Genomic DNA, 27,056 nt, shown 5'->3' on the forward strand with positions numbered 1-27,056 from the left:
ATAGATGACTACTCTAGGAAGACTTGGATTTACTTCTTGAAGTCTAAAGAGTCTGATGAAGTCCTAGTAGATTCAAAGAGTTCAAGGCCTTAGTAGAAAACTTATCTGGGAAAAGAATTAAAGTGTTAAGGTCTGACAGTGGACGTGAATACACCTCGGGTAGCTTTCATGATTTTTGTATTGAGGCAGGGATCAAGAGGGAGTTATGTGTCCGTTACAACCCTCAGGAAAACGGGGTTGCAGAAAGAAACAGCAGAGCCATAGTCGAAGCTACAAAAGCAATGATTCTTGATCAAGATCTTCAGACTTTTCTATGGGCAGAAACTTCTAGAATAGTTGTATACATTCAAAATAGATGCCCTCATCGGATATTGCAGAATATGACTCCAGAAGAAGCCTTTTCAGGGATCCAGCCTGATATCAGTCACTTGAGGATCTTTGGATGTCCTGTATATGTACATGTGCCTAAAGACAAGAGAACCAAGTTGGAACCTTCTCGCAAGAGTGGAATATTTGTGCACTACAACGAATCTTCGAAGGCCTACAAAATCGACATTCCAAGTCAGAGGTACAATGAGGTCAGCAAAGATGTTACATTTGAGGAAGATGTTGCATTCAAGAAATCCAAGGGCTCATGCATGGAGATAGATGATGAAGCTCATCCTCAAGACATGAATATTGATCATGATCCTGAGATTCAGAGAGAGCCTTCAAATCCTAAGATCCAGAGGGAGCCTTGAGAACATGAGATCCAAACGGAGCCTTCAAAACCTGAGATGCACAATGATCCCACTGAGCCTATGGACCCTACTAATGGGCCTAGAGATATTGTTATAACTCAGAAAAGACCTCTTTGGGAAAGGAACACTATGCAGGAGGCAAAACCATTCGCGGCTTCTAGAGGTACATTCCGAGAAAGTAAAAGACCTCATAAATTCTCTTGTTATGTTGTTTCGATGTGTAATCTCATTGAGACTGAGCCTACCAATGTTGAGGAAGCCGCAAATCACAAAGCATGGAAAGATGCCATGGACGAAGAATATCAATCCATCCTTAAGAATGATGTTCGGGATATTGTGCCGAGACCCTAGGGCAAGTCAATTGTATCTTCCAAGAGGCTATTCAAGATCAAGCATGCAGCTAATGGAAACATTCAGAAATACAAGACTAGATTCGTGGCTTGTGGTTTCTCTCAAAAAGAAGGGATACATTATGAAGAAAAATTTGCTCCAATTGCTCGATATACTTCCATCAGGACCATTATTGCCATTGCAGCAGCCCATGCCTACTCCGATGGAAACTAACTTGAAGAAATTGAGGGAAGCTGCAACTAGTTCAGATCTTGTGGATCCTACCATGTATAGGCAACTGATTGGATCCTTGATGTATCTAGTTATGGCTAAACTAGATATTTGCTATGCAGTGAGTGCACTTAGCCAGTTCATGAGTGAATCGAGACAAATACATCTAGTTGCAGCCAAGCACATCTTGAAATATTTGCGTGGCACAGTTGGATATGGATTGAAGTACTCCTCCAACACAACACTAAAACTGGAAGGTTATTGTAATTCTGATTGGGCAGGAAGTGTCACTGATCGTAAGAGCACTTCTGGAGCTTGCTTCAGCTTGGGATCTGCCATGATTTCCTAGTGTAGCGGGAAACAATCTTCAGTGGCATTGAGTACTACAGAAGCAGAATACATTGCAGCATGTGTGGCATCTCACGAAGCAGTGTGGCTTCGGAAGCTCCTTGCAAGATTGTTCAGACAATCGTTGGAGCCTACTATCATTTATTGTGATAACCAAAGTTGTGTGAAGCTTTTGGTTAATCTAGTGTTCCATGACAGATCAAAACATGTTGAGATCCAATACCACTATATCAGGGATATGGTACAGAGGAATGATGTTCAACTAAGATACATTTGCACTGAGCAGACGGCTAACATTCTCAACAAGCCCCTTGCCAAAGTGAAGTTTGCACATTTTCGAGACAAGCTTGGAGTCGTAGAGAATGAAGCCCTTGCTGAGAGGGAGTCTCTGCATCAATGATACATTTGAGATGTATCTTCCACCCTCTGCGAGTAGGCATGGTGGTAACGCACTCTTCTCTGGGAGAAGTTTGAGGTGAAATCCCTCTTTCACCCTCTGCGAGTAGGCATGGTGGATGTCATGGAAGAAATTCCATGATGTACTTGTGTTTATCCACCCTCTTCGAGTAGGTATGGTGGACCCACCCTTTGCGAGTAGGCATGGTGGATGTCATGGAAGAAATTTCATGACTTAACACTTGTGCTTGTTCACCCTCTGGGAGTAGCTATGGTGAATATCATCCATGGGAGTAGCCATGGTGGTTGTGTTCATTTGCAACTTTCATGGGAGTAGCCATGTATCTCAGATCTTAAGAAGGTCTCCTCCCTAGCTAAGAGGGAGTGTTGATGTTTGTAGCTAGGTCGGATCCCTTCTACGGCTGACCTAGTACACTTAGCGGTTATGTGGCTTGCCGGCCTTAGAAGGCATTAATGATTCAATGTTAGTCGGGCCCTAATTGGGCGTCATATGTAACTTGTGAATATATGTAACTTGTAACCACTCATGTGTAACTTGTAATTAGTTAAGACCTATATGGATGTAACTTGTAAATTATAGGTCTGATCCTCCTTGGCACCAAAAGTTAAGAAGGCCGACTTAAGTGAATTAGGATGCTAGAGGCACATATATATGCAAAGTCAATCTCATTGTAATGACACACAATCAGCGATTACATTCCTATTCAGCATTCTCCAGCGAATTACTTTTGTGATCAGCAAATCATCTTCTAAGTCAACAAAGCACATTCCTAAGTCAGCGAAGCACATTCAGAGGTCAGCGAATCATGTGCAAAGAACAACGAACTGTTCTTTCTGACAGCGAACTGTTCTTTCTAACAGCGAACATCATCTTGAAGACAGCCAATATCATTTGAGGGCAGCGAACATCATTTGAAGGCAGCGAACTTCATCTCTGCGACAGCGAACCTTCTTGTGACAGCAAACACCCTATTCTTAGAGATAAGTTCATCATTGTGTATATCCTAGGTTGAAGATGTTGTTCTACTGTGCATAATTACTGGTTTTAATTGCTTCAAGTGTTGAAGCTAATTGTAAACGATACCTACTAATCATTGAATAATAAGATCTGAGAATTATATCTGTGTTTTTCACCTCCAAGAGGGAGGTTTTCCCAGGATACATTGGTGTTCTTTGTGTGCATTTCATTGATTGTTATCTATTTTGCTAATGTCTGATCTAAAATTAACATGGTATCTATACAAGAGCTTTGTACTTGTTCTTCATATCTATACTTCATATATTTGGTTATTAGAACTCTCCAACTAGATAAAGTAGAGCCAATGAAGACTGCTAAATAGCAAAACTTTCTTTGCAAGTTATTGAGACTTGGAATGTTGTTGTAAGTAGTTTTAACTTTTGATATTAGTGAAGCAGCTTAAACTGCGTAATATTTCCTGGATCATTTTTTCATTAAAGGTTATGCAAGATATTCTTTGCATTATAAATCAGTATTTAAATGGAAAACATTATTGATCAAACAATCATTCATATTTGGGAGAGTACTCAAAGTCAGCATGTTTATGAATATGTTTCCATATTATAGGTCTGATCCTCCTTGGCGCCAAAAGTTAACAAGGCCGACTTAAGTGAATTAGGATGCTAGAGGCACATATATATGCAAAGTCAATCTCATTGTAATGACACACAATCAGAGATTACATTCCTATTCGGCATTCTCCAGCGAATTACTTATGTGATCAGCAAATCATCTTCTAAGACAGCAAAGCACATTCCTAAGTCAGTGAAGCACATTCAGAGGTCAGCGAATCATATGCAAAGGACATCGAACCTATGTTGCATGGGTACCCGTACCCAACCCCCTAGAACGCGTATCGGAGACTGGTACGCGTCTCCCGTACCGGAGACATGTCAGGAGACGTCTCTACACATAGGAGACTCCACGTCAACGAACCCTCCCGTCTCCACCCTAAATAACACGCGCAAAAGTCAAAAAGTTTGACACGATGCATGGGCAGAAGCAAAAACCACTTACGTGAGCCCAATTTCCAGACATTTGTATGACATTTTGATTTAACTCATTTCACATTTGTGTACTTAAACTTCAAAGTGAGTGTTAATTCTTGTTTTGAAATTTCAATGTCATTATATTTTCAGATTTTCTATAAATTATTAAATTATATTTTTAAAAAAATTGGCGTCTCCAAGTACCCCCGTCTCCTATTTTGAAAAAATAGCCATACTGGTACCGGTACCAGTCTCCGAGTACCCCCGTACCCATGCAACCTTGCATCGAACTGTTCTTTCTGACAGCGAACATCATCTTGAAGATAGCGAATATTATTTGAGGATAGCGAACATCATTTGAAGGCAGCGAACTTCATCTCTGAGACAGCGAACCTCCTTGTGACAGCAAACACCCTATTCTCAGAGATAAGTTCATCATTGTGTATGTCCTAGGTTGAAGATGCTGTTCTACTGTGCATAATGTACTGGTTTTGATTGCTTCAAGAGTTGAAGCTAATTGTAAAAATTTGAGAATTATAGCTGGGTTTTTCACCTCCAAGAGGGAGGTTTTCCCAGGATAAATTGGTGTTCTTTGTGTGCATTTCATTGATTGTTATCTATTTTGCTACTGTCTGATCTAAAATTAGCATGGATTCTGTACAAGAACTTTGTACTTGTTCTTCATATCTATGCTTCATATATTTGGTTATTAGAACTCTCCAGCTAGATAAAGTAGAGTCAATGAAGACTGCTAAATAGCAAAACTTTCTTTGCAAGTTATTGAGCCTTGGAAGGTTGTTGGAGTAATTTTAACTTTTGATATTAGTGAAGCAGCTTAAACTGCGTAATATTTCCTGGATCATTTTTTCATTAAAGGTTATGCAATATATTCTTTGCATTATAAATCGGTATTTAAATGGAAAACATTATTGATCAAACAATCATATTCATATTTGGGAGAGTACTCAAAGTCAGCACGTTTATGAATATGTTTCCACATTTCGTACTAGTTAAGTACAGGACAACTTTGTCTCTTATTTGAACATACTTTTGTTGCCAAAGAAATCTTCCTCAAAACATTAGCAAGGAATAGAGCTATATTGGAAATTTTAATTGCTGCCATTTACTATATTTGTCTTGGGAATTCATTTCAACATTACCTATCATCTATTATTTGGGTTTAAAAATGATTTTTTATTTTAAATCCTTAAAAATATTTGAATTTCTTGGGTTTTTCAATTTGTCGAGTCTTGGCCGAGTTTTCTCCAAGTCCGAGCACCGAGTCCGAGTCCGAGTCAAAAAATCAGCTTGTTGAGTCCGAGTCGAGTTCGAGTCTTGTAACTATGATTTTAATGATAAGCATTGAGAAGAATGGCAGGAGAAATGGTAGTTAACTCATGACACGAAATTGTTTAAGGAGTCTTGAATGGGAAGAAAAATTCTTTTGAAATTGTATTTGTGGGTTGACCTAGTTGAGATTTGTTTTGGAATCATCAATGGGTCGTTGGAATTGGTCAGATTTGACTAGAAAACCTTCAAAACATTTCGGGGAGGAAAAATGCATACCCTAGTCAAATCCATGCACGATTCAACTCAGAATCCAATTCTGGAATGTTTGGTACCTGGCTGTCATATTCCCATGTAGACAGCAGGCATTGATTAGAAACATTAAACAATACATGTACATAAATAAATATATTTTCAATACATAAATTAGTTTTACCGCTTAAAATACGTTTTATTTTAACCAGTGGGAGTAATGAAAGGATGCATCCATTCCCAAGCCACCTCCGGAATAGACACCATGTTTCAAGGGGAATCGCGTGGTTTCAAAGAGTTAAAAACCCATACCCCAAGGAAACATGGAAGAGGAGGTGACAAGGAGAGAAGGGCAAAGAGAAGCATCCAATAGGTAACTTCATTACTCAGTAATAATATTTATTTCAGTTTTCATAATTTATGATGCCTAGACAACCATGAGGACTGCCCTGGGAATGCATCAGTCAGCAGCCGATATGAAAGGGCTAGGTGCTGGTTCTTCCCAGCAATGAAGGACCAGCGCCTAGTAAGCATCCCTCCCCATCGCCAGCAGGCTGGTATGTCCCCAGGCCAATCCGCTTAAATGTCAAAATGATGAAGTATGTCTTTGTGCAAGTTGTATTAAATCTGCTTTCATTCCTCATATAATAGTAATGAATATAATTTAACTAGTGGCCTAGATTAATTGCTAAATCAGTTCCATGCCTAAAAAATGTCTTGCCAAATGAACTAAGCACATTTGTAATGTACAAAAGGGTAAAATGAACTTAATCTTCACGCCAGATAGGTAACCTGCAATATCAGGTTTAGTATGCTGCATTAAAATACACTTTAGTGACAGATAGAAGAATAAAAATAATTCATTCATTCTCAGACACAACTAATAAGCAAAGAAAAGGAATGCTAATTAATGATAGTCATGTTTCTGCAACCAGGCACAAATATAATGAATTAATCCCTACAAATTTATATATAATGGATAAATGTTAACCAAGTAATATAGTCATGAATCTATGTTTTCTGTATGCATTTGTTATCTTCTTGATATCCTTTGTTTGTTAGTACACTCAAGATAATGAGTGCAAGCCAGGGGTATGCTGTGCCCATCCTCAGGTGGCCCTATTAGCCCTAAGAGACGGGATGGGTCTGGATGGGTAGCCCGGCCAACCTGGAAAATCCTCAAAATCTAGAATGGGTCGTGTATGTATTTTGTGCTGCAATAATTATGCCATTGTTCTAATATTACTACTGACATATAAAATAAAATATCTAAATGTTGCAGGCAACCGTAATTTCCTTTTGTGGCCCTAAATCCAACCTTCGGTGGATAGATCAGGCCCTAATTATCAGGAAGGCGAGGCAGGTACAGCAAAGGTTCATTACAGATTGGCCTGTATATGTGCCGATTCAATAACTTAGCTTTTTAGTGGTTTCAAGTGGCACATTGGTCTTCTTGAAGCCCATAGATTTGTCAAAGAAAGTCAGGAATGTTGAGAATTCGTGCAGTTTGTTGGAGGGGCTAATCCAAGAGATTAGTGTGGAGAATGTTCTCCGAATTATTACAAACAATACAACATATATAGTTGCAAAGAGAATTATTTAGAAGAGTCGTCCCACCATTTGTTAGTGCCATTGTGCTGCTCATTGCTTGGATTTAATACTCGATGAAATTGCAAAGATTGGGTGGATCAAAAGTGTGATTGATAATTCTAGAACATCAACCAAATTTATCTACAAACATACTTAGGTCCTTAGCTTGATGAAAGTGCACGTGCAAGGCATGGAGCTTGTGTGATCAAGGGTGATGCTAGTTGCCACAAACTTCATCACTTTCCAAAGCATTATATAGTAAATACCTTCTCTCAAGTAGATGCTCGTGAGCAATGCCTATTTAGACTCTCCATGTTCCAAAATGATAGAAGGAAGGTCAGGAGAATATTTTTTGATGAAGTGTTCTCCAAGAATGCAAATATCATACTGAAGGTAAGCAACAAACTTAGTTTTTGAGAATTTGTATTTAATGTTTTTTCTTGTTCTTTGTTATTGTTTTTTTAATTTTCTATTGATTTAAAAATTAATTTTCATTTTTTAGGTGGCAAATCCTTTGAGCAAGGCTTTGTGTTTGATCAATGGGGATAACATGCCAATGGGTTGTTGGTGTGAATAAGGCTTAGGACCTAATAAGGCCTTATGCCTAGTGATTTTGCTAGTTCCTAGTTGGGGACTTATTCACATGATTTAAGTTTACTTAGATCCTAGGTGTCCTTCTAGAAGATTAGTTAGTTGTCACATGAACTTATCTTATCTCATGACAACTTTATAACTAATTCTAGTTACCTAAGTCAACACTTTAGTTGTCTCATTGCATAGGATTATGACACATGTCAACATCATGTCTAATCCTACCTCTCACTTTGCCTTTTTATAAGCAAGACCTCTCGTGTCCATTTGTTATATTAAATCAATCTTGCATTGTTGAAGCAAGCTATTCTTGCCATTCTCTCTTGTGGAAGAGATTTTGGTCTTGCAAGGATCTTGGGGGTGTTTTGGAGTCACCTATCTACTCCAACATGGGTTATATCTAATAGGCCATGGATTGGGTCAAGGAGGTCATTTTGCATTATTAACGTGGGAATAAAATAAAATATGAAATTGTTTGTCACATCATTGATTGTAAAGGGAGAAACCAACTCCATCAACTAGTACATGCCATGGTATGCTACCTAAATCCCAAATTTTACTTCTCTAATATGTTTGGCTGATGATGAGGTCATAGTGAATCTTACTAAATGTATAGAGAAAATGACACCAGCAAAGGCCTTAAACACATGATTCCAAATGAGTTGGAGGTCTACCATGGTGCAGAGGGGAGACTCTTTTCTTCGTTTTTATGAATACAATGGGGGAAAACCAACACCCAAGTGAAAAATATTAGTCCTTAAGTCACACACTTGTTTTATAAATTCAAATTTCAATTCTTAGCTTAATCCTAGAAAGTTCTAACTTTAATACCTATAATTTTATAAATGTTTTATTTTACAAACTATGGTGAGAGACATTTAGGGCTAGAACACCAAATCTTTAGAGGCTAGCTATCTATATTTTGTCCAGCCTTATAGCACTTCTTGATGTGAACACAATTGGAACCTATTTGAGAGCATTCACACTAAGATAAGAAACAAGTTAACTTAAATGGCATCCCTCTTGTCTAATACTCTTCAACTTTGAACCCAAAAGTTGGAGAATCCTTGTGATGCTATCAAATGACATCAATCCATATTCAAATTGGGTTGTAGAAGATGTGAATGTAATGATCACTAACAAAGATTTTGCTGAATTGGAGAGGGCGAAGCAGCAACAACAGAAATATTGGCGGAAGACATACTTGAGGAATCAATCTCTCTTCATGATGATTCAGATTTACCTTCTAGTTTGAGGCTAGATAGTACTAGTACTGAGGATGAAGAGGAAGTTATAGATTGTAGTTGTCTATTAATTTATTTGTACAATGTTTGAAACTTCAGAATTTTAAATTTTGGTTGTGTTTAAGGGTCATACAACATATTCAATCTTTGAATGATGACAAATTGATAATCAAAATACAGTTATATGTTCTCTAAATTCATTATTTGTGCATCTCGTGCATTAAATGAAATTTTGTGTAATAATGAAGTTCGTCCAGAGTTTGAGTCAAAAAAAAATTCTGCTGAGTTTAATTTTTTTAACTATGGTGTGTACATCTACCATAACACAAGAAATGTGCAAATATACATGATGATAACAACATGACACAACACAACATGGTCAATTTGACATCACAAACAAAAATTATCCTACATAACAACAAAAGAAAACCTTATATCCCTTAGAATTCAACTAATGGCAGTCCTATCAAAGGCTGCAATCATTCAAAGGGCAGCCATAGTGCTCAATTAAATGAACTGTTTTGACCCCAACATAGAAGTTGTAAGCAACGTGATTGATAAATATTAAAATATTTAAAAGATATGTTTACAGTTACACAAACCCGTACATCTAACCATAAAACAAGGATTGTGTAAATACATATGATGATAACAACATGTCGCAACATGGTCAACTTGACATCACAAAGAAAAGTTACCTTACACAACAACAAAAGAAAACCTTATTGCTTAGAATTTAACTAATGACAGTGCTATCAAAGGTTGCAATCATTCAAAGGGCAGCCATAGTCTCCAACTAAATCAACTGCTTTGACCCCAACATACAAGTTATGATTGATAACAAAAGTATGTATACAGTTACACAAATCAAAAAGAGAGCATTGCTAAACAGGCAACCTATGGCTACATTCAGTTCATAGGAATGCTATTTTGAAGTTTTGAAACATAGTTCAGTACGAGCAAGAGGACAACATCAATTAAATATGGTCACACAATTGCCATTAACCACACATAGGAGCCTTTCTAATATCATTGAATTGTAGCTATGGTCAAAAAAACAATATATAAACCAAACAAAAACCTAGGCATTATAAAATAGACACTGGTCAATCCAATGTATTTGCAACTAGGTACCTCTTCATGGGACAAACAAAAAAGGCATTGTTGACATCAATCGTGAGTATTAATTTAGCTTAGGACCATCTCAATGTGAGCATACATGAGTCAGCTCAAAGAACTCAGAAATCCTGTAGCAACACAAGCCTCAACAAATCCTTTTTTTTCCCAAGGTTATCTGTATCAAGTCACATTGATAGGATTTACAAATAATACTAACTGTTGAAAAATAAGATCACTATGACAGGCTGAAATTGAGTGGATTCTCAAGACTCAAAATACACATTAAAAATCTCTCATACAAAGTCCTTCCAAAAATCACACATGAATTTACCACCCCCAATTCATGAAAGATTTCCAAATTATGTATCCCAAAGAATCAATATGCAGTAAGCATTATTAATATTATTATAAACAATCCATAACAAGTATAATAGATTATTAAATAATATTTGAATTCATAAAAAAATACAAAGAAAAGAAGGAAATTAATAAATTATATGCAAAGAGTTTGCTTATTTACACAAGAACGTACCCAAGACAACTGCAAACACAAATAAACTATTTTGAGAATATTTAAGAACTAAACAAAAATTGGTTAATCCGTTTCATTGATTTTGATTCATACATTCATAATTTCCTCTGTTACAGAAAAATGACACTGCTAACCAGCTTTCCACATTGAAATCTTACCTAGAATTCTTAATGTTGACTTCAGCAAGCCAAGTTGTTAAGTATACCTGCCAATAAGAGACTTGTGTTATGGACTTAAACAATCAATGGTCATTAAAAGCTCTAGCATTGAATGAAAAAATAAAACAGGTTGTTATAATCCAAATATATTAAAAGGGATAGTAAATTGTGTTTTGTTCAATGTGCAAACAGCAAATAAGTCTAAGCATTTGTGTGGTGAGGCATAAAAAGAAATTGTTCTTGTAGTTGATGTATTGAACTCACCACAAAAGATAAGTACAAAATGACCAAATTACAAGGGTCAAATTCACCAAACCAATTGATAGCAAAAAAATAACCCAAACCTAATGCCTAAGTATTAGCCACAAACACTATTCTAAACCAAGATGCAATAATCAAATAGAATGAACAAGGTTATTCTATTAATCAAGTTGCATTAAGTGGAAGAGAATGAGTACATTTATAAGAAATTAATTTGTTGTTGAACTTGTATCTATAATTTAATTAATCAAATTGAATGTAGAGTGTAGTGTTAATTTTTATATTGGCAATAATGTCTACCTATGTTGTGGCTTTATATACAGCTCAACTATCTTTAATATCTAGAGATTAGATAAGCTGTTTCATCCTTTGTTAGCGGTCAATAACACATGTTAGTTTATAGTTGGTTGGGGTGTTTTATGTTTTGTTATGTATGGTTTGTCGAGAGGTTCCCGTGGGGTAGTTGGTAGTTTGTGACGGTTGGCAGCCTGGCCAACTGTCGAGTCTATATAATGTATGGATGGAACCTCGGCAAGTTAGCATTGTACTGGCATATTTGGAATACAATAAAGATATCATCATTCTGCCATAGCTGTTCTGTAATTGTTATATATGCTTTAATATACATGAATGCTCTTGTTATATGAGTTGTTGGTACGTGTGGAATATCTTTGTTTATCCATGAGTTTACCAACCTCACCGTAGGGACTAAACATTTTGGTGTCGTTGCTTGTAGGAACCTAGAGAAAACCATAGCTGCAAGCAGAAGGAATTAATGGGCCAAGCATTCAACCAGCAATTGACTGTCATAGACAATGACACACACGAAGAAAGAACTGAGGAAGAGGCACAAGAGAATTAGTTGACGCAATACGTGCAGAATGAGGCTCAGGAGAGAGCAGTCTTTGAAGGCACAGTACGTGGTGAACTCACTGTCAACACTCTCGTCTTTGATCTGCTCGAAAGCATTCCAAGGTTGCTCGCCAGAAATCTGATTGCACTCCAAGACGGAAGGGAAGAAACTGCACGGGAACTCTGTCGGCAACAAGTACTGCAAAGGTACGAAGAGCGGAACTGTAGAGAGGAAGAGGAAAGGGATACGAGCCTATGCCGTACTCCCGGCAATTAATGCCCCTACGGCCAAACAAAGACAGAAATACCACTACCACCGAGGGAGCCGTACGGAGATCCCTCCGCATAAAAGAACAGGCTGAACGGAGACAACGGCTAAGGGAAGTTGCCGACTCAAGGATTCCGGAGAGACGTAGTAGGAGTCGGAGTGTGACTCGGAGTCGTAGTCGAGAGAGACAGAGACCGTATACGTCGAAGGAGTTGGAGGAGGTCGCCAAGAACTTGCCACTTCTAGACATAGCGGAAGAGGATCTCGCCGACCAGGCCCCACACTCGACTTCGAGTGAAGACTTCGAAGCCAAGTCCCAAAGCAGTCTGTCAAAGTACTCTGAACAAGGAGAGGATGTGGTACGGAATCTACACGAAGAGATCGCCAATATCTTTGAAATAACATTGTTCGGCATCAGGAATCTGTCCTTGACGGAGGAAAACAAAATAGGAGGGTCAAACCCAGAGACCCTAGGAAGGAGGGACTATAGGAGTGAGGGTGACCAAAGCCCTAAGGACAGGGGTGGACGTGTAGAAGGCTCGTGGACGGAGCAATAGGGTCAACCCAGTCAAACGCGTACAGTATCTTTCAGGCACATAATACCTTCCAGGCATATAATAACTTCCAGGCGCTACATAAAACCCTCCAGACGAAGACAATGGCACACACTCCAAAGAAACAGAAGCTTTCAAAGTTCATGGGAGATGGGTCGGAGGACCCCGTACGACATTGTAAGACATGCGTGACCATCTGGGAGGCAAATGGCCAAGACGACCGAGATTACTGGTTGAAGACATTTCCGGCCACCCTGCGAGGAATAGCAATTGACTGGTATACGGATCTGGATGCCCAGTATAAAACATCATGGAACAACTTGAAGAAGGCCTTCCAGGAGGAGTTCAAACTCCTACGTGATGACAACGAAATCGTGGCGGAGATTTACAATACCAAGCAAGGAAAAAGTGAAAGTGTGTGGGCTTACAACAAAAGGTTGAGGGAACTACTGAACAAAATGGAGAACTAGCCGGCTGAAGGTCTGAAGAAGAGATGGTTTGTCGAAGGGATGGTATCGTCCCTCAAACGGAAGATGAAGGTGGTCCCTCCGCCCTCATATGACAAAGCATACAACCGTGCTATGGATATTGAAAGCGAAAATAAGACATCCCAAGGGAAGCGTCGGGTGAGTGATGGTGATAGTATGGATGAAGACAGGGAAGGGAGTCTAAGCCCGTACAAGCACTCTGAAGGGATATGATAAAAATGATGAAAGAACTGAAGGCTGACAAGGAAAATGGTAAGGAGGGAAAGGAACTATGGTGCACCGACTGTAAGACAGAAGGGCACACTAAGGGGAGTTGCCCTCGAAAAGCATTTTGTGACATCTACCAAGTAATGGGACATTCCATCAAGGAATGCTCGTACAACCTGAAAGCACGAAGCACCCAAGTGCTCTTCACCACACCCGACCAAGTCACACTGCCAGCGACACCTCCGAAGCCGGCATAAAAATCGAACGCCTCTCCTGGAGGGTACCGAAACAACCGGCGGAGTAACAACAGGTCCAACAACAACACGCTGGGGAGTAGAATTCAATACAATGCAAAAGGACAACCCATGATCCAATGCCAAAAATGCAACGAATGGGGTGACTTTGCGCGGGAATGTCAAAATGGAGATAGTGTAGGGAGTTTGTTGTGCAAATGGTGCAGTCCAGGGAATCACGAGGACACAGAGTGCCCAAAGAAAAAAGGGGTGAATATGCTGGAGGTAAAGGAACCAGAGGAAGGTGTACTGGCAATCACAAGATTGCAAAGTAAGAAAGCCACGTACCCTGACCCTCGCACGGAGAACGAAAGACTCTGGGAGGCCAGGGCAAACATTGAACGTGCAATGGCAGAAGAACGGAGGGCCTCGCACCCGACTACCAGTACTCCACTTCGGTCGAGACCCAAAAAAACTATCATTAAGCAGATGTTACAGACCACTATACTCGTACGGGTATCCGACCTCCTACAGACCATGTCGTAGTTGAGGATGGCATTGACAAATGTAGTTGGTGACACCACTGCCGACCAGGAACACCGAGCGGCGATAGAACCATCTAGTACAGCTCTAGTGATGGAACCTAGTATGGATGCCATAGACCCTATGTTGCTCACAGTAAGCATTGGACGGAAACCTGTAGTGGTAGAGATGGAGATAATGGGGCAGAAGCTCACAAACACCATTGTGGATGGCAGGTTTGGCATCAATGTACTACCTGAAGAAATTTGGAGGGGTCTTGGCAAGCCTACCCTCTAGCCACCAACATTCCACCTTGTTGGTGCGGATCAGCACGACATCAAACCCCTCGGGACTCTCATGGCACAAAAGGTGGTGATTGGTACACAGCAATTCTTTCTAGACTTTGTGGTCATTCTACTGGAAAGGAAAGCGTATGATGCCCTCCTCAGAAGGGGATGGCTAATCATGGCCAAAGCCAATCATAACTGGAAAAAGAATACACTCTCAATTGAGAATGAGGGCAACAAGTATGTGATTGACCTGAGGAACCAGCTCGTCAGTAAAGAGCTTGCATTGTCCGACTCCGACTCAAATGACTCAAACAGATGGGAGTGGGGTTCCGAAGGAAGCAAAGGAGGGATGGAACCCAACGAGGAAGGAGTGCTAGAATTGGACGAATGCTCTGAAGATGAAACTAGTTCATTGGTCGGACTCTTCCATTGGCAAATGGAGGACTACAAGGTATTCCATCCAGAGTGCCACATGTTTAAGATATGCGAGATTGGGGAATCAAGCGATACGGAAGAGCTATCATTCCCTCTGGAGTACGGTAGGTACCAGTAAGGGGTGGCACGGGTGCATGACACACCGACCCACCAATTTGAACGGGACAAACCTATCAAGTACGAGGAAACTAATGTGAAAAAAGTCAATCTAGGCAAGGACGACGACCTGAAAGTGATACTTGTAGGGGATGACTGGAATCCCGTACTGAAGGCGACGGCTTTCAGGATATTCTTGGAGTGCAAGGACGTCTTTGCCTGGACGTACAAGGACCTGAAGGGGGTACCTTCGGAATTGTGCGTAAACCACATAACCCTCGTACCAGGAGCCCAACCCGTACGGAGGAAAGCCGAGAATGCAAATAAGAAAGGGGAACCTGCAAACCTGGAGGAAGAAATTGACCTAGAGGAGTATGGGGCAACTCTAGGTCCTTGTTTGAAGATGGTGCTGAAAACGGAAGACTTGTTCATCATAGCCTCCCAGCCAGGTGAACTTGAGGTCGGACCAAATTCATTAGACCAGGTGATACCTAACCCAACAGGACCCCCAAAGGTGAACAGAGAAAGGGTAACATGGTACCAGCAGTACGGAAGCTAGTACGTTGACGGGCGCTATCAGGGAGTAGGACCCGCTCCGTTGGTGGATAAGATATGGGATCTGCGGTATGTGGGGACGTGTTGTGCAGAAGAATGCTATAGGAGGATGTCGCACGTATGTATGTGGTTGCATGATTCGAAGATTAAGTTAAGGCCTCCAGGACGATCCTTAAGGAGTGAAGAGGAACATAGAAGACGAGGATGCTGACCAAGGACCAAATAAAAGATGGAAGGAAATCATAATGAATGGCAAGGGAAAAGCGAGGAAAAAATCAAGTATCCATACAGCAAAGAGGAAACCAAGGGGGCGAAAAGATCATTTAGAAGTGTCTGAAAAGGCGATTAGTTATCCTGTAGATCAAAAAGGGCGAACTGAACGACGGAAACAGGCCTACCTTAGTAAGTTGAAGGTACGAAAAAATGAATTTAAGAAATATTGTTGGGTAAGGATTTTAAAGCAATTTTTAAAGAAGGGGGTACTAAAAATTGGAGAAGGAAAGTATGGAGAAAAAATAATAAAAAGGACAAGGTTAGCAAGTATTTAAAAATTAAAATGTAAGGCAAAGGTGATGGAAGTAAGGGAAAAATACAATTAATAAAAAGACAATTATTACATAAAAAATTAATGAAGTATTTATACCTAACCCTAACCCTGGAAAGAGCAAACGATTATAAAAAGCCCCAAAGAGCCCATTTGTACACACCACACAGGCAGAATCGAATCCTAGGAAGCAGCACTTGCCAAAGAGAAAATTTCAGAGGAGAAAGAAGTCGCATAGCAAAATTGTATGGGTCCGTATGCCTCAGACCAGCTCAAGCACAAGCTCTACGGCCACCACGAGCTAAAAAAACTGAATCATCCGTATGGACGGCAGAGGACAAGACAAAAGAAGTTCGCGAAGTACAACAGGAGAATCTATACGACGTGGGTAGACCATACAGTGTACGACCAGACAAGACAGAAGAAGTGGAGAGTCTGTACGACATGCATAGCCCGTACGATGCATAGTCGGACAAGACAGAAGAGGTGGAGAGTCTGTATGGTGTATGACCAGCAAGTTATGAAACCTGTACACGCATGGATAGTCTGCACAATGTACGACCAGCGAAGGAGAAGGTCTTGGATAGTCTGTACGGTGTACGACCGACAAGAGAGAGAGAGCCTGCACATGTGTGCATAGTCCGTACGATATACAGCCCATGAGGCAAGGAATCCGTACGCGTGGAGGAGACAAACTGTACAACAAAGCAGTTCATTTGACATCGCGCGACAGGAGGAGAAAGCAATCTGTACGATCTTGTACAGATATCAGCATGTAAAGAAGGAAGGTCGTACGACCAGCAAAAATGCACCCCGTACGGACACGAACCGTACAATCCTTCCCTCGTTGGCGTCTGTACAAGCAGGGACCAGTTGCATAAAAAATTTGAAGGCATCTGTGTAGACATTCATGCCATCCGTACAGAGTTGTGGGCAGAGTTCGCACAAGTTGCCAGGGAAATTGGTACGATGGTCCATACTAGCTGGGGTGACCCTAGTCGCGCAGTAAATTCGAACTGTTATAATAACGACCAGGAAGCAGAAAAAGACAAATGGAAAAATCCGCACGGCAAACATAGTGCCACCATGACAACTACGGAGCCTAGCAGCACCAGCAAGAAGGCGAAGATCAGGCCGAAAGTACAAAAGGACCACGAAGGAATCACTGCAGAAAATGTGGCCTTTGAGAGTGTGACCGGCAACGAATGTCGTACTTGGTGGGAGGAAACCCCTTCCGACCATGTGATAAAAGATTCCCTCTGGAAGGCACAAGTGGATCACGCCATTTAGATGCCGACATTCAATATCAAGGATTTCGAACCTGTGCTTCAGACTATGGTGTTTGGATACAACCGCCACGAAAGAGTCCATTATTCAGTTCCAGGGCTGCACAGTACGAGTTTCTTTCAAGGCTGAGGACTTCGGAAGGGTATTTGGTATACCCAAGAAGGGAGAATTTGCAACAAAATCGGCCAAGAAGCTCACCAAGGAGAAAAAGAAATGGTTGTTGCACTTGGTGTGCAGGGATGACCTGATGGAAGAACAATGGATGAGTTTTTGGCCTGATAGTAGGGGAGTGCAGTGTGCTTTCATTGCACCCATGGAGTGGAGGATGTTGATGGACTTGGTGAAAAGTTGACTCACAGGGGCCAGTTGTGCATCTGATATAGCCATCTGGATGATAGGACTAATGAATGGCATCAAGTGTGGTAAAGTTTATAACTGGGGGCATCTTTTATCTGAGACGATTACAGATTTCCTCAAACTGGAGCATAAAACATTCTATATGTGCCATCACGCCATTCGTTTGTTTCTAGATGCAGTACATTTACAGGTACCTCCAGAGATGAGTACTTTTGAACCACGCAGTAGGGTGGAACCCAACAAACCATCCATGTATTATTATGTTCACCTGGACACTCTTGGTGATGCCATACAACCAACGAAGAGGAGGAAGCTAGACGTAGCTGTCGAGGTGGAAGAAGATAGCAGCATGGAAGACTCAGATGAGGAGGCAAAGGAAACAGAGGAACGGGAGAGTGGAGATGAAGGATTCCGCATGGCACCACAAAATGTTGGAGAAGAAGCGGAGTCACAACAACCAGAAGGGGAGGAGGAAGAGGAGAAGCCGGAGCATGGAGGATTGCAAGCACAGTGGAGAAGCACTCGCGTGAAATTTACGCCCCCCAAATTACCTCCTTCAGCACACTTGGTACCAAAGGAAGCACTCACAATGGCTAGCCCGATAGGCGACGTGAGACCAGTAGGAGTGTTGTTCAAGAAAGTTGACGAAGGGGAGCCCCCAGCACAAAGACGCGTGTCGCTACCGTAGATCGGCCTGGTCATACTCGAATCACGAACTGTACTAGCAGCAGAGTGAACAACTAGACCAGCAAACCGTACGAGTAGTGACTTAGGCGGCACAGGAATGATGGACCGTACCGTGGCAGAGAGGGACGTGCAGCATAATCCAAAGGGAGTGGTACAAGAGGTAGCCGTACTAGAGGAAGTTGCACCGAAGGTAGCCGTACAGGAGGTAGTCGTACAGGAGACAGGTACTGGTACGACATGTACTATTACAGAGGGGGAAGTAGCAGTTGAGGGCATTACAGCAATAGCAGGAGGGAAGGAGTTTGTGGATGTACTGATGGCAGACGGGGAAGGAGGGGATGGCCAGGAGGAGTTGGCAGTGTTGGACACACTAGCGGATGATGATATAGATGCATCCTTGGATGGGTGGCTTGGGCAATTTGCACTTGCACCTCACCTGCCCACTTTGCCTTCACCCCATGACATGGCAGTTGGCCAAGGCGAGACACAGCATAGGGCCACTCCTATCATAGATCAGGTCCAAGATGAGATGGCGTCTACTGAGGAGCAGGACGACGCAACTGGGGAAAGTGGACATGAACCGAAACGCATTGATGTAGAGGATAGTGGGCTTGGAAGACCACTGGCAGGTCTTCACATTACACCGCCAGACCCTAGAGATCCAACAGGCTGCCTCCAGCGGTTCTTTGGAGAGTTACAAGGGATATCAGACATAGCCCGAGGATTGGACAGATGGATGCCAACAATTCAGCTGACGCCGAGAAGCTCTTGCACTTCATGGCTTCGGGATGTGAGGAGGAGTTTGCACGCCACTTTGAGCAACGGGGGTGGCCCGACAGTGGTACGCTGGAGATGGTACAGGAGTGGAAGCACATGCGACTGGTGGAGGGAGTTGGCACCTTGGGAGCTAACTTACGCAGTGTGGAGGGGTTGTTTCGAAATGTCTAACTGTAGATGAGACAAAGCAAGATGGAGCAACAGGCGCAATAGCTGTACATAGCGAAATTGGAGAAGGAAGTGGAAAAGCATGCGCAGTTGGCCACAGTAGAGAAGAACTTGCAAGTTGAGTTGGAGACAAAGGTGGCCACTTGAGACAACTACTTTTTGGGGGGGCTGATGTTAGGGGTCAATAACACATATTAGTTTATAGTTGGTTGGGGTATTTTATGTTTTGTTATGTATGGGTTGTCGAGAGGTTCCTGTGGGGTAGTTGGTAGTTTGTGCGGTTGGCAGTCTGGCCAATGGATGGAACCTCAGCAAGTTAGCATTGTACTGGCATATTTGGAATACAATAAAGATATCATCATTATGCCATAGCTGTTCTGTAATTGTTATCTATGATTTAAGATACATGAATGTTCTTGTTATATGAGTTGTTGGTACGTGTGGAATATCTCTGTTTATCCGTGAGTTTACCAACCTCACCGTAGGGACTAAACATCCTTCATATCTAAAAATCTCATTTGCAAGGCACAGCTATTAACAGTATGGTGTATATATCCAAGGCAAAATATAGAAACTTAGACAGTTTCATTTATGCAAACCCTCTTAATGTAATCTTGTATAGTGTGCATATTTGTTTATTTTGTCTTTGGTTTTAGTCTAGGGTTAGTTTAGCTTCGTTTTAGGTTCAGTTTAGATTTCGTGGAGTTTACCCTTCTAATTTGAAGAATGGTTCTACCATATAAACTATTCTATTTTGTGTTGTCTTACAAACACAAATTAAAATGCTAGCATACATCAAGCTCAAATACACTTGCAATATGTCCTTACACCATGAAACATCTACTTGTATGCTAACAACAATCCACAATGAACAAACATAAAGGTTTTACAAGAGGGCCAACCTCTCAAACATCTTTTGCGAAGGATATATACGCTCTTCACAACATTTCCTAGCACCAAAGAGAAGATTGAACATCAAGAAATGTGAAATAACCCTTGTAAATGCTTCAAATTCCAACCTGTTGACGTGTATTTTGTACACCATCATACACAGAATAAAATACCAATAGGCATCTTATCCTCTCTTGAGAAAATAGTCTCTAACTGCTGAAGATTCGCATAAAGGATCAGTTAGGTAGACTCCAAGGTTCTTTTAGTAGGGTCTCTACGTGTGGACAAGCTTCCAGCGGTATGATGTGATTTGTTGTTTCCTCCAAGGGGCCTTACGTATTCCGAAAGTTCAAGATTTGCTAAACTAAGAAACTTTTCAAAAATAACAAAAGAGTAGGGTTTGAAAGAGGTCTAATCTAGTCTAACTCTATGAATGACTTAGTATGGACAAGACTTGGCGAGATTCAACCAACTTCAATTTTGCCATAAGATAACAACTCAATTGAAATTAGTGCGATCTTCTAAGGTAATAAAATGATATTCAATGCATCAAAGATCATGGACACTACCACGAAGGTACATATCCAAGATACAATAATGATTGAAGATTAAGGGGTTCAAGGTATTCTCCAGTTGACCACACAAGGCGTTCCTACAATCAGCAAGAAGCTAGTGGTTTGGATTACGAATCCTACCAAAAATCAAGTCTCACACTATGTCCTTCAAATTAACAAGCTACTTTGATTAAGCATGATTCAAGTAAATCAAACAACCATGAAGATAACTTAAGAAAGTTGCAACGAAACACCATAACTTCAATATTTCATTGATTTCCAAATCATCATGTACAACAATTTGCTTGAATTTCTCTCTTCAAAACTCAATCTTGCTACAAAATAAAATTGCTTCTAACTCTAATCTTTCTTTTCTATTACATCAACTATTGACTATTACACTATTACCAAATGAAATGAAAAATGGGGGTATATATAGCATCCCCAATTACAATGAAAGGTCCAGATTGAAAGTAGATCAACGGTCAAGATCATGACACCTAAACCCTAATTAGGGTTTGTTACAAATGGCCTCCTTTTTACTGAACAATATTAAATGCATAGCCAAATATTAAATTTGGCACAAAAACCTAGGAGACATAAACCAATGACAAATAAGATGCCATGTCATCTATAACAACCTTTCATCTAGAACCTTATTCCCTTTCCAATGTTCTTTTTTGGCATATGCAATGAATCTTGTCACGATTCCTTCGATTTCTGCAATTGGAATCTCGGGAAGATTCTTCATACTCTCTTCCAAGTGGATGACCTGATCGAATGCATCTAGGAGAGCTGCGTCCCATGAAGCTTCAAGTTCTTTCGTTCTTTCAATCAGGAGCATGGTGGCAAACATTTGATCATATTGCTCATCTGTAACATTTGCGTCCTTGCAAAAGATGACCTTGATTCTATCCTCTAACTCCTGCATATCCACATCTGTCTCGACCTCGATCCTTCTGCCAAGAATGGTACGAAGTACCTCAAATACTCTGTCCTGGATCGGATTGATCAACTCCTCAACTTGACCACATCTAGTACTGATGTCTTCAAAGAAAACACTCTTCATATGGAGTAAGGTTAACCAATGAAACAAACTGTGAGATTCTCCCTCCAAGATCTTCTCCTGCGCTAAAATCTTCCTTGAAGTATGTCTTATTACTTTCAAGACAGGAATGATGACATCTTTGGTATGGGCAAATGCAGCTACTGTTATCATCAAATTGTGGATTATCTCAAGAACTTGGATAGCTTGATGAATAATCTTCATCATCCTTGTTACAAACTCTATGGCCACTATATGAGATCTATCCATCCAATTACTTGTACGTTGGACCATGTTCCTGAATCTCTCTGCCTCACTGATTGATTGAAGTGGAAGTGCTTGCACTGGTGATCTAGCTGGATCCTGACGTCCCAAAGGTTCATTGATGTGACTGAAATACGTCCTCCATGCACCGACCTCTCTCTCAAGCTTTCTATTCTTCTCCATTTCTTCTCTAAGCTTGTCTTTCAATGCCTCAAATGAATCGGTGGCATCATCTAAAGTCTGCTCTGCTGTGGATGGTCCTAACTCAAAAGTCTGTATATCATATTCCTCTGCTAGGATCTCACCTTCATATTTGTCTACTGCCGGTGTAGCTATTTGCAGTTTTCTGGATCCAGTTTCATCTCGAATCATCTTGGACATCTTGGTAGCCTTCTTCTTCTCTGTTACTTCGTGTGAGCGTCCAACAAGGCTCTCTAAATCAATTGCATTGTCCTCGTCCTCTACTACGATCACCTTAGTTAATCTTTCCTTCAACCAATCTGGGATATTCGATCTTGTCTCTTGAACTTGTATCTCTTTGTGCACTATTTCTTCTTGTCTAGGAGGAGATGTCATTTCATTATCTTCTCCTAACTCATAGTCCTGGAGAGATCCATCTGGTGACCCTTGCTGTGCCTGTCCTCCTTCCTGCCTGTCGTTCTGTACCATAGACTCCATGGATTCTTCCACTTGAATTGTTCTCTTCTCAGGTCTAGAAGAAGTACCGGATGATCGATCTCTGTTAGCCTCTTGCTTCTTCTTGGAAGATTCTCTCTTTCTAGGTCTCTCTTTCCTCTTCGAACCTCTTGGATGGAGATTGCCCTCACTGGCACATCGAAGATTTCCTTCACCTGAATTTCTAGGATTAGGATTGCCTTCACTCACACTAGCTCCACCTTCGGCTGGTTTCTCTTCCAAAGTGAAAGTCATAGCTATGCCTTGTTCTCTCAACTTCTGATGCTAAATGTCAACCCATCTGCGAGTACAAGACAAGACTGGTGCCATCAAAGTAGCTAAATCCACGACCTCGGGCTCATTCCAATCTAACCTTATTGTTTTGCTTTCTCGATCATAGGAAGACTGGATATGTCTGCCACTGTCCTGAGCTTGGTCGGCCACTCTGTAAATCCTGCAATTCCTGATCAAATCCAAAGGTAATCTAGAATGCATTTTTCGTTTCACTTCAAGATCATCTAAGAGATTCATCATAAAATCTTCAATCTGATACTCATGTCTAAACTTCCTGCCGACTGTCTCCTCTAAATGTCCATGTGGATCAAAGCTTTCTCTCAAAGCAAAAGATGGAAAAGAATACAAGGCTAACTCCTTCTCTGCATCATCCATGGCTAAAGCATTAGGACATACCTCAACTGAATTACCCAAAATGATAGGTATTGGAACTCCATTCTGATGTCTGTGTCTGAATGCCTTCACATATGCTGCCAACTGTCTTGTTACTTCAAGTAACACAATTTTGTCTGTCGGATATCTCGGCAACATGTATGGAAGTAAAGGACATCCATGCACTCTAATATAAGTGAACTTGGGAAACTGAATGAACCAAGCACCGTACCTCTTTATGAATTCCTGGGCATCCTGAGATAACCTGTTGTGAATTCCACCTTGCAACGTCCTTGTGATGTTCATCGTGAAAGTATCATTAACCAACTTATAGTTGCTCCCTAGCGGATGATGCAAGTAGGCATAGGAATCACAAGCTCTGACCTCGCTGGGTCCTCTTCCAATCACTCCTCTGTGAGGTAGTCCTGCATACTCAACACTCCTAATCAAGGCATAAATGACATATGAACTCATGTGGAAGGACTTAGTAGCCTTGAGTCTCCTCAGCTGTACGTCCAAGCAATGGCTAATCATCCTAGCCCAATGTATCGTACCTTTTCCCTGGATGAAGTAAAACATCCACTTCTCAAAATAGAAGGCATGAGGGGCTCCTGTAACTCGGTTGAGCATGGTAATCAAATCTCTATACTCCTCCTGGAAATCAATCCTATGCGGTGTGTTCGGGACCTTGCTCAGACGAGGACGGCTCTTGAGTAACCAGTTCTTATTGATAATGCTTAGACAAGCATCTGGATCATCTTCGTACATTGATCTGGCTCCTTCTATGCTCTTGTATATCATGTCCCTGTGCTCTGGAAGATGGAAAGCTTCACTTATAGCTTCCTCTGAAAGGTACGCCAAAGTGTTTCCCTCATTGGACACGATCGTTCTGGACTGTGGATCATAATGACGAGCACACTCGATCATCAACTCATGGCACTGAACAGCTGGAGGAAAGCCGGCCGCCTTAATGATGCCACTCTCTATTATTCTCCGGGCGACAGGCGATGGCTTGCCAATGTAAGGGATCTCTCGAAACTTCTTCGTGCTGAAGTTGCCTAAGTTTGTATCTCCAATGTGGCTCCACTTCGACACGATCTTGGTCTCCACTTCTTCGGTCTTCTGATCTTCTTTCATGAGAGCTGAACGACTGGTGGATGCTCCCGCCTTCGGGGTTGCCATACCTACACAACATTTCATAATGAGAAGCTAGATTTTGCAATAAATAACATAGATTAGAGAATAAATTTTAGGAAACTTCATGATAAGTCTTTGAGTTATCATTTCCTAAAATAAAACGATTGAGCTAGGAATTCCAAATTTCAAAAATTCAAAAATTCAAAATTTAAAATATGACGATCAACAAATAAAACAATAAAACCAAATCGCCATACCTCAAATCGAGAGCTAACTCTAGAATGCAAAATAAGGAAAATTCGCCTAGGCAACAAGATCGAGAATATATAGTCTTCAACGTGATCTCTTTCTTCAAAATATCAATTTTGCCACCTTTTGATATGTCTTTGATGTGATCTCCAATGTCTTAGCAAATTCGCTCAAATAGATCTTCAAGTTCGCACAAATGAATTTCCAAATTTCGCACCACCTTGAATGATATTAGCGCCACCTTTGGATATCAATTCGCACTTTCCTTTGATTGATAGTTCGCACCACCTTGCTTGGAATGAAAGCTCGCACTTGAATGGTAAAATGATGATGTAAAAATGATGGTTTTCACCTCTCTTTATAAGCGCTTCTCACCATTCACCCTAAGGCCGACTTTTGTGATATAAAGCAATTTTCAAACGATTTTTAATTAAATAATAAAGGCCGACCTCCATATCTAAGCGCTCCTCTTGATTTTTTATTAATTAATAAATAATTAATTAAATGCCTTTATTTTAAATTATCAAATTCGATTTTTTTTAAAGGCAAAATAATTAATAAATGTTAAGCGCAATATTTAAATGCTAATTTAATAGGATTTTCAAATTTATCGATCTTAGCATTTAAAATAAATTTAAAAAATGTTTGCTTGAGCGCCAAATTTTTGAAAATGAAGTATACGTACCTCATCGCCCTGGTCCCTTGGAGAGGGACAGGAGCGATCTCCCTTGTCCTTTCTCGATCTTGCATCTTTGATCTCGAGTTTTCATTGTAAGGTGAAAAATAACATCGTCTCTTTACCCCACGCTTGCATCACTTGCTTTTTACAAGGCATTTTTGATGTTTAGAGGATCATCGCCCTTGTCCCTTGGAGAGGGACAGGAGCGATCCTTGTCTTTTCTCCATTTTAAGCTCAAATTGGTAATATTTAACATCTATCTCCCTTTGTATCGCCTTCCAAATGATGTTTAAAACTTTGTGCAACCTTATTTCAACGTGATCTTTAAAGGATTATAAGTGTTTTGGCAAATATCGCCCTGGTCCCTTGGAGAGGGACAGGAGAGATCCATGTGTCCTGGCTCAAATTTGCAAACTTTGATCTTTGTTCTTCATTCATTGGTTTCCAAAGGACGTCCTTTAATTCGCCAATCCTTACATTTGTCTTGATTTTGAAGGAGCATAAGTGTTTTAGTAAAAATCGCTTTGGTCCTTGTCCAAAGGACAGGAGCGATATGAGTTCCTTCGCTTGATTGATAACATTTTGACGTTCAAAACTCTTGCATATCATCTTCAAAAAAACACCTTATACCTTTTACATCTTTGTGAAGTCTTGACTTAACGTGATTTTTGCATGAATTGGTCAATACATTCAATATCGCTCTGGTCCCTTCCCAAGGGACAGGAGCGAACTCCAATACTTTGAGGTTAGGCTTGCGTTCTCCAACTTGTAATTGCTATCATCGTGTAAAATGTAGTCTTTTGATCCATCTTAGTTACTTGGAACATGATCAACTTTCAAATTTCATGCCTTTATGAAATATCGCTCTGGTCCCTTCCTGAGGGACAGGAGCGAATTAGATGTCTTGGTGTGGTTCCTCCAATATTGGCAACTTTGGATACTTCGTGCTTGATTGAGATGCCTTGAAACGCCTTTGCCACCTTGTTCCTTGTCTTGGAGTGTCCTGAACTTGGAGGAACGGCAATATAATCATTATATCGCCCTGGTCCCTTGGAGAGGGACAAGAGCGATCCTGCTCTTATAGGCTTCACTTCATTTTATCACCTTCAAAGTTTATCTTCAATGACCTCGTAATGCCTCCTTTCATTCATTCATGCCTTGAGATCGGTTGTAATTTGGCGAGAAAATCATTTACAACAAAAATCGCTCTGGTCCCTTCCTGAGGGACAGGAGCGAACTTAAGCATTTTGGTCCTTTGTTGGCATTTGGCAATCTTCAATTTATCTTCAATGAGTTCATTTTACCTCCTTCCTTGCCTTCAAACATAAACTTGACTTGATCTTTGCCTGAATCTCGCCCTATGAAGAATATCGCTCTGGTCCCTCGGAGAGGGACAGGAGCTACAATGTACTTCGCCCTGGTCCCTGACTGAGGGACAGGAGCGATTTTGGCATTTTGGACCATTTTTC

At 40.8% G+C, this 27,056-nt stretch overlaps 1 protein-coding gene across 3 annotated transcripts in view; it reads right to left on the bottom strand.

The window, feature by feature from the left end:
- Window positions 1-27,056, bottom strand: part of LOC131077078 (uncharacterized) — a 119,087-nt gene that overhangs the window by 51,348 nt on the left and 40,683 nt on the right. For all 3 annotated transcript variants that reach the window (XM_058014495.2, XM_058014493.2, XM_058014494.2), the window contains exon 8: window positions 10,847-10,893. In XM_058014495.2, the coding sequence (XP_057870478.1) occupies window positions 10,847-10,893 (47 nt within the window). The remainder of the gene's footprint in view (window positions 1-10,846; window positions 10,894-27,056) is intronic.

This window comes from Cryptomeria japonica, chromosome 9 (genome assembly GCF_030272615.1).
Source record: "Cryptomeria japonica chromosome 9, Sugi_1.0, whole genome shotgun sequence".
In the NCBI taxonomy this organism is placed as follows: Eukaryota; Viridiplantae; Streptophyta; class Pinopsida; order Cupressales; family Cupressaceae; genus Cryptomeria; species Cryptomeria japonica.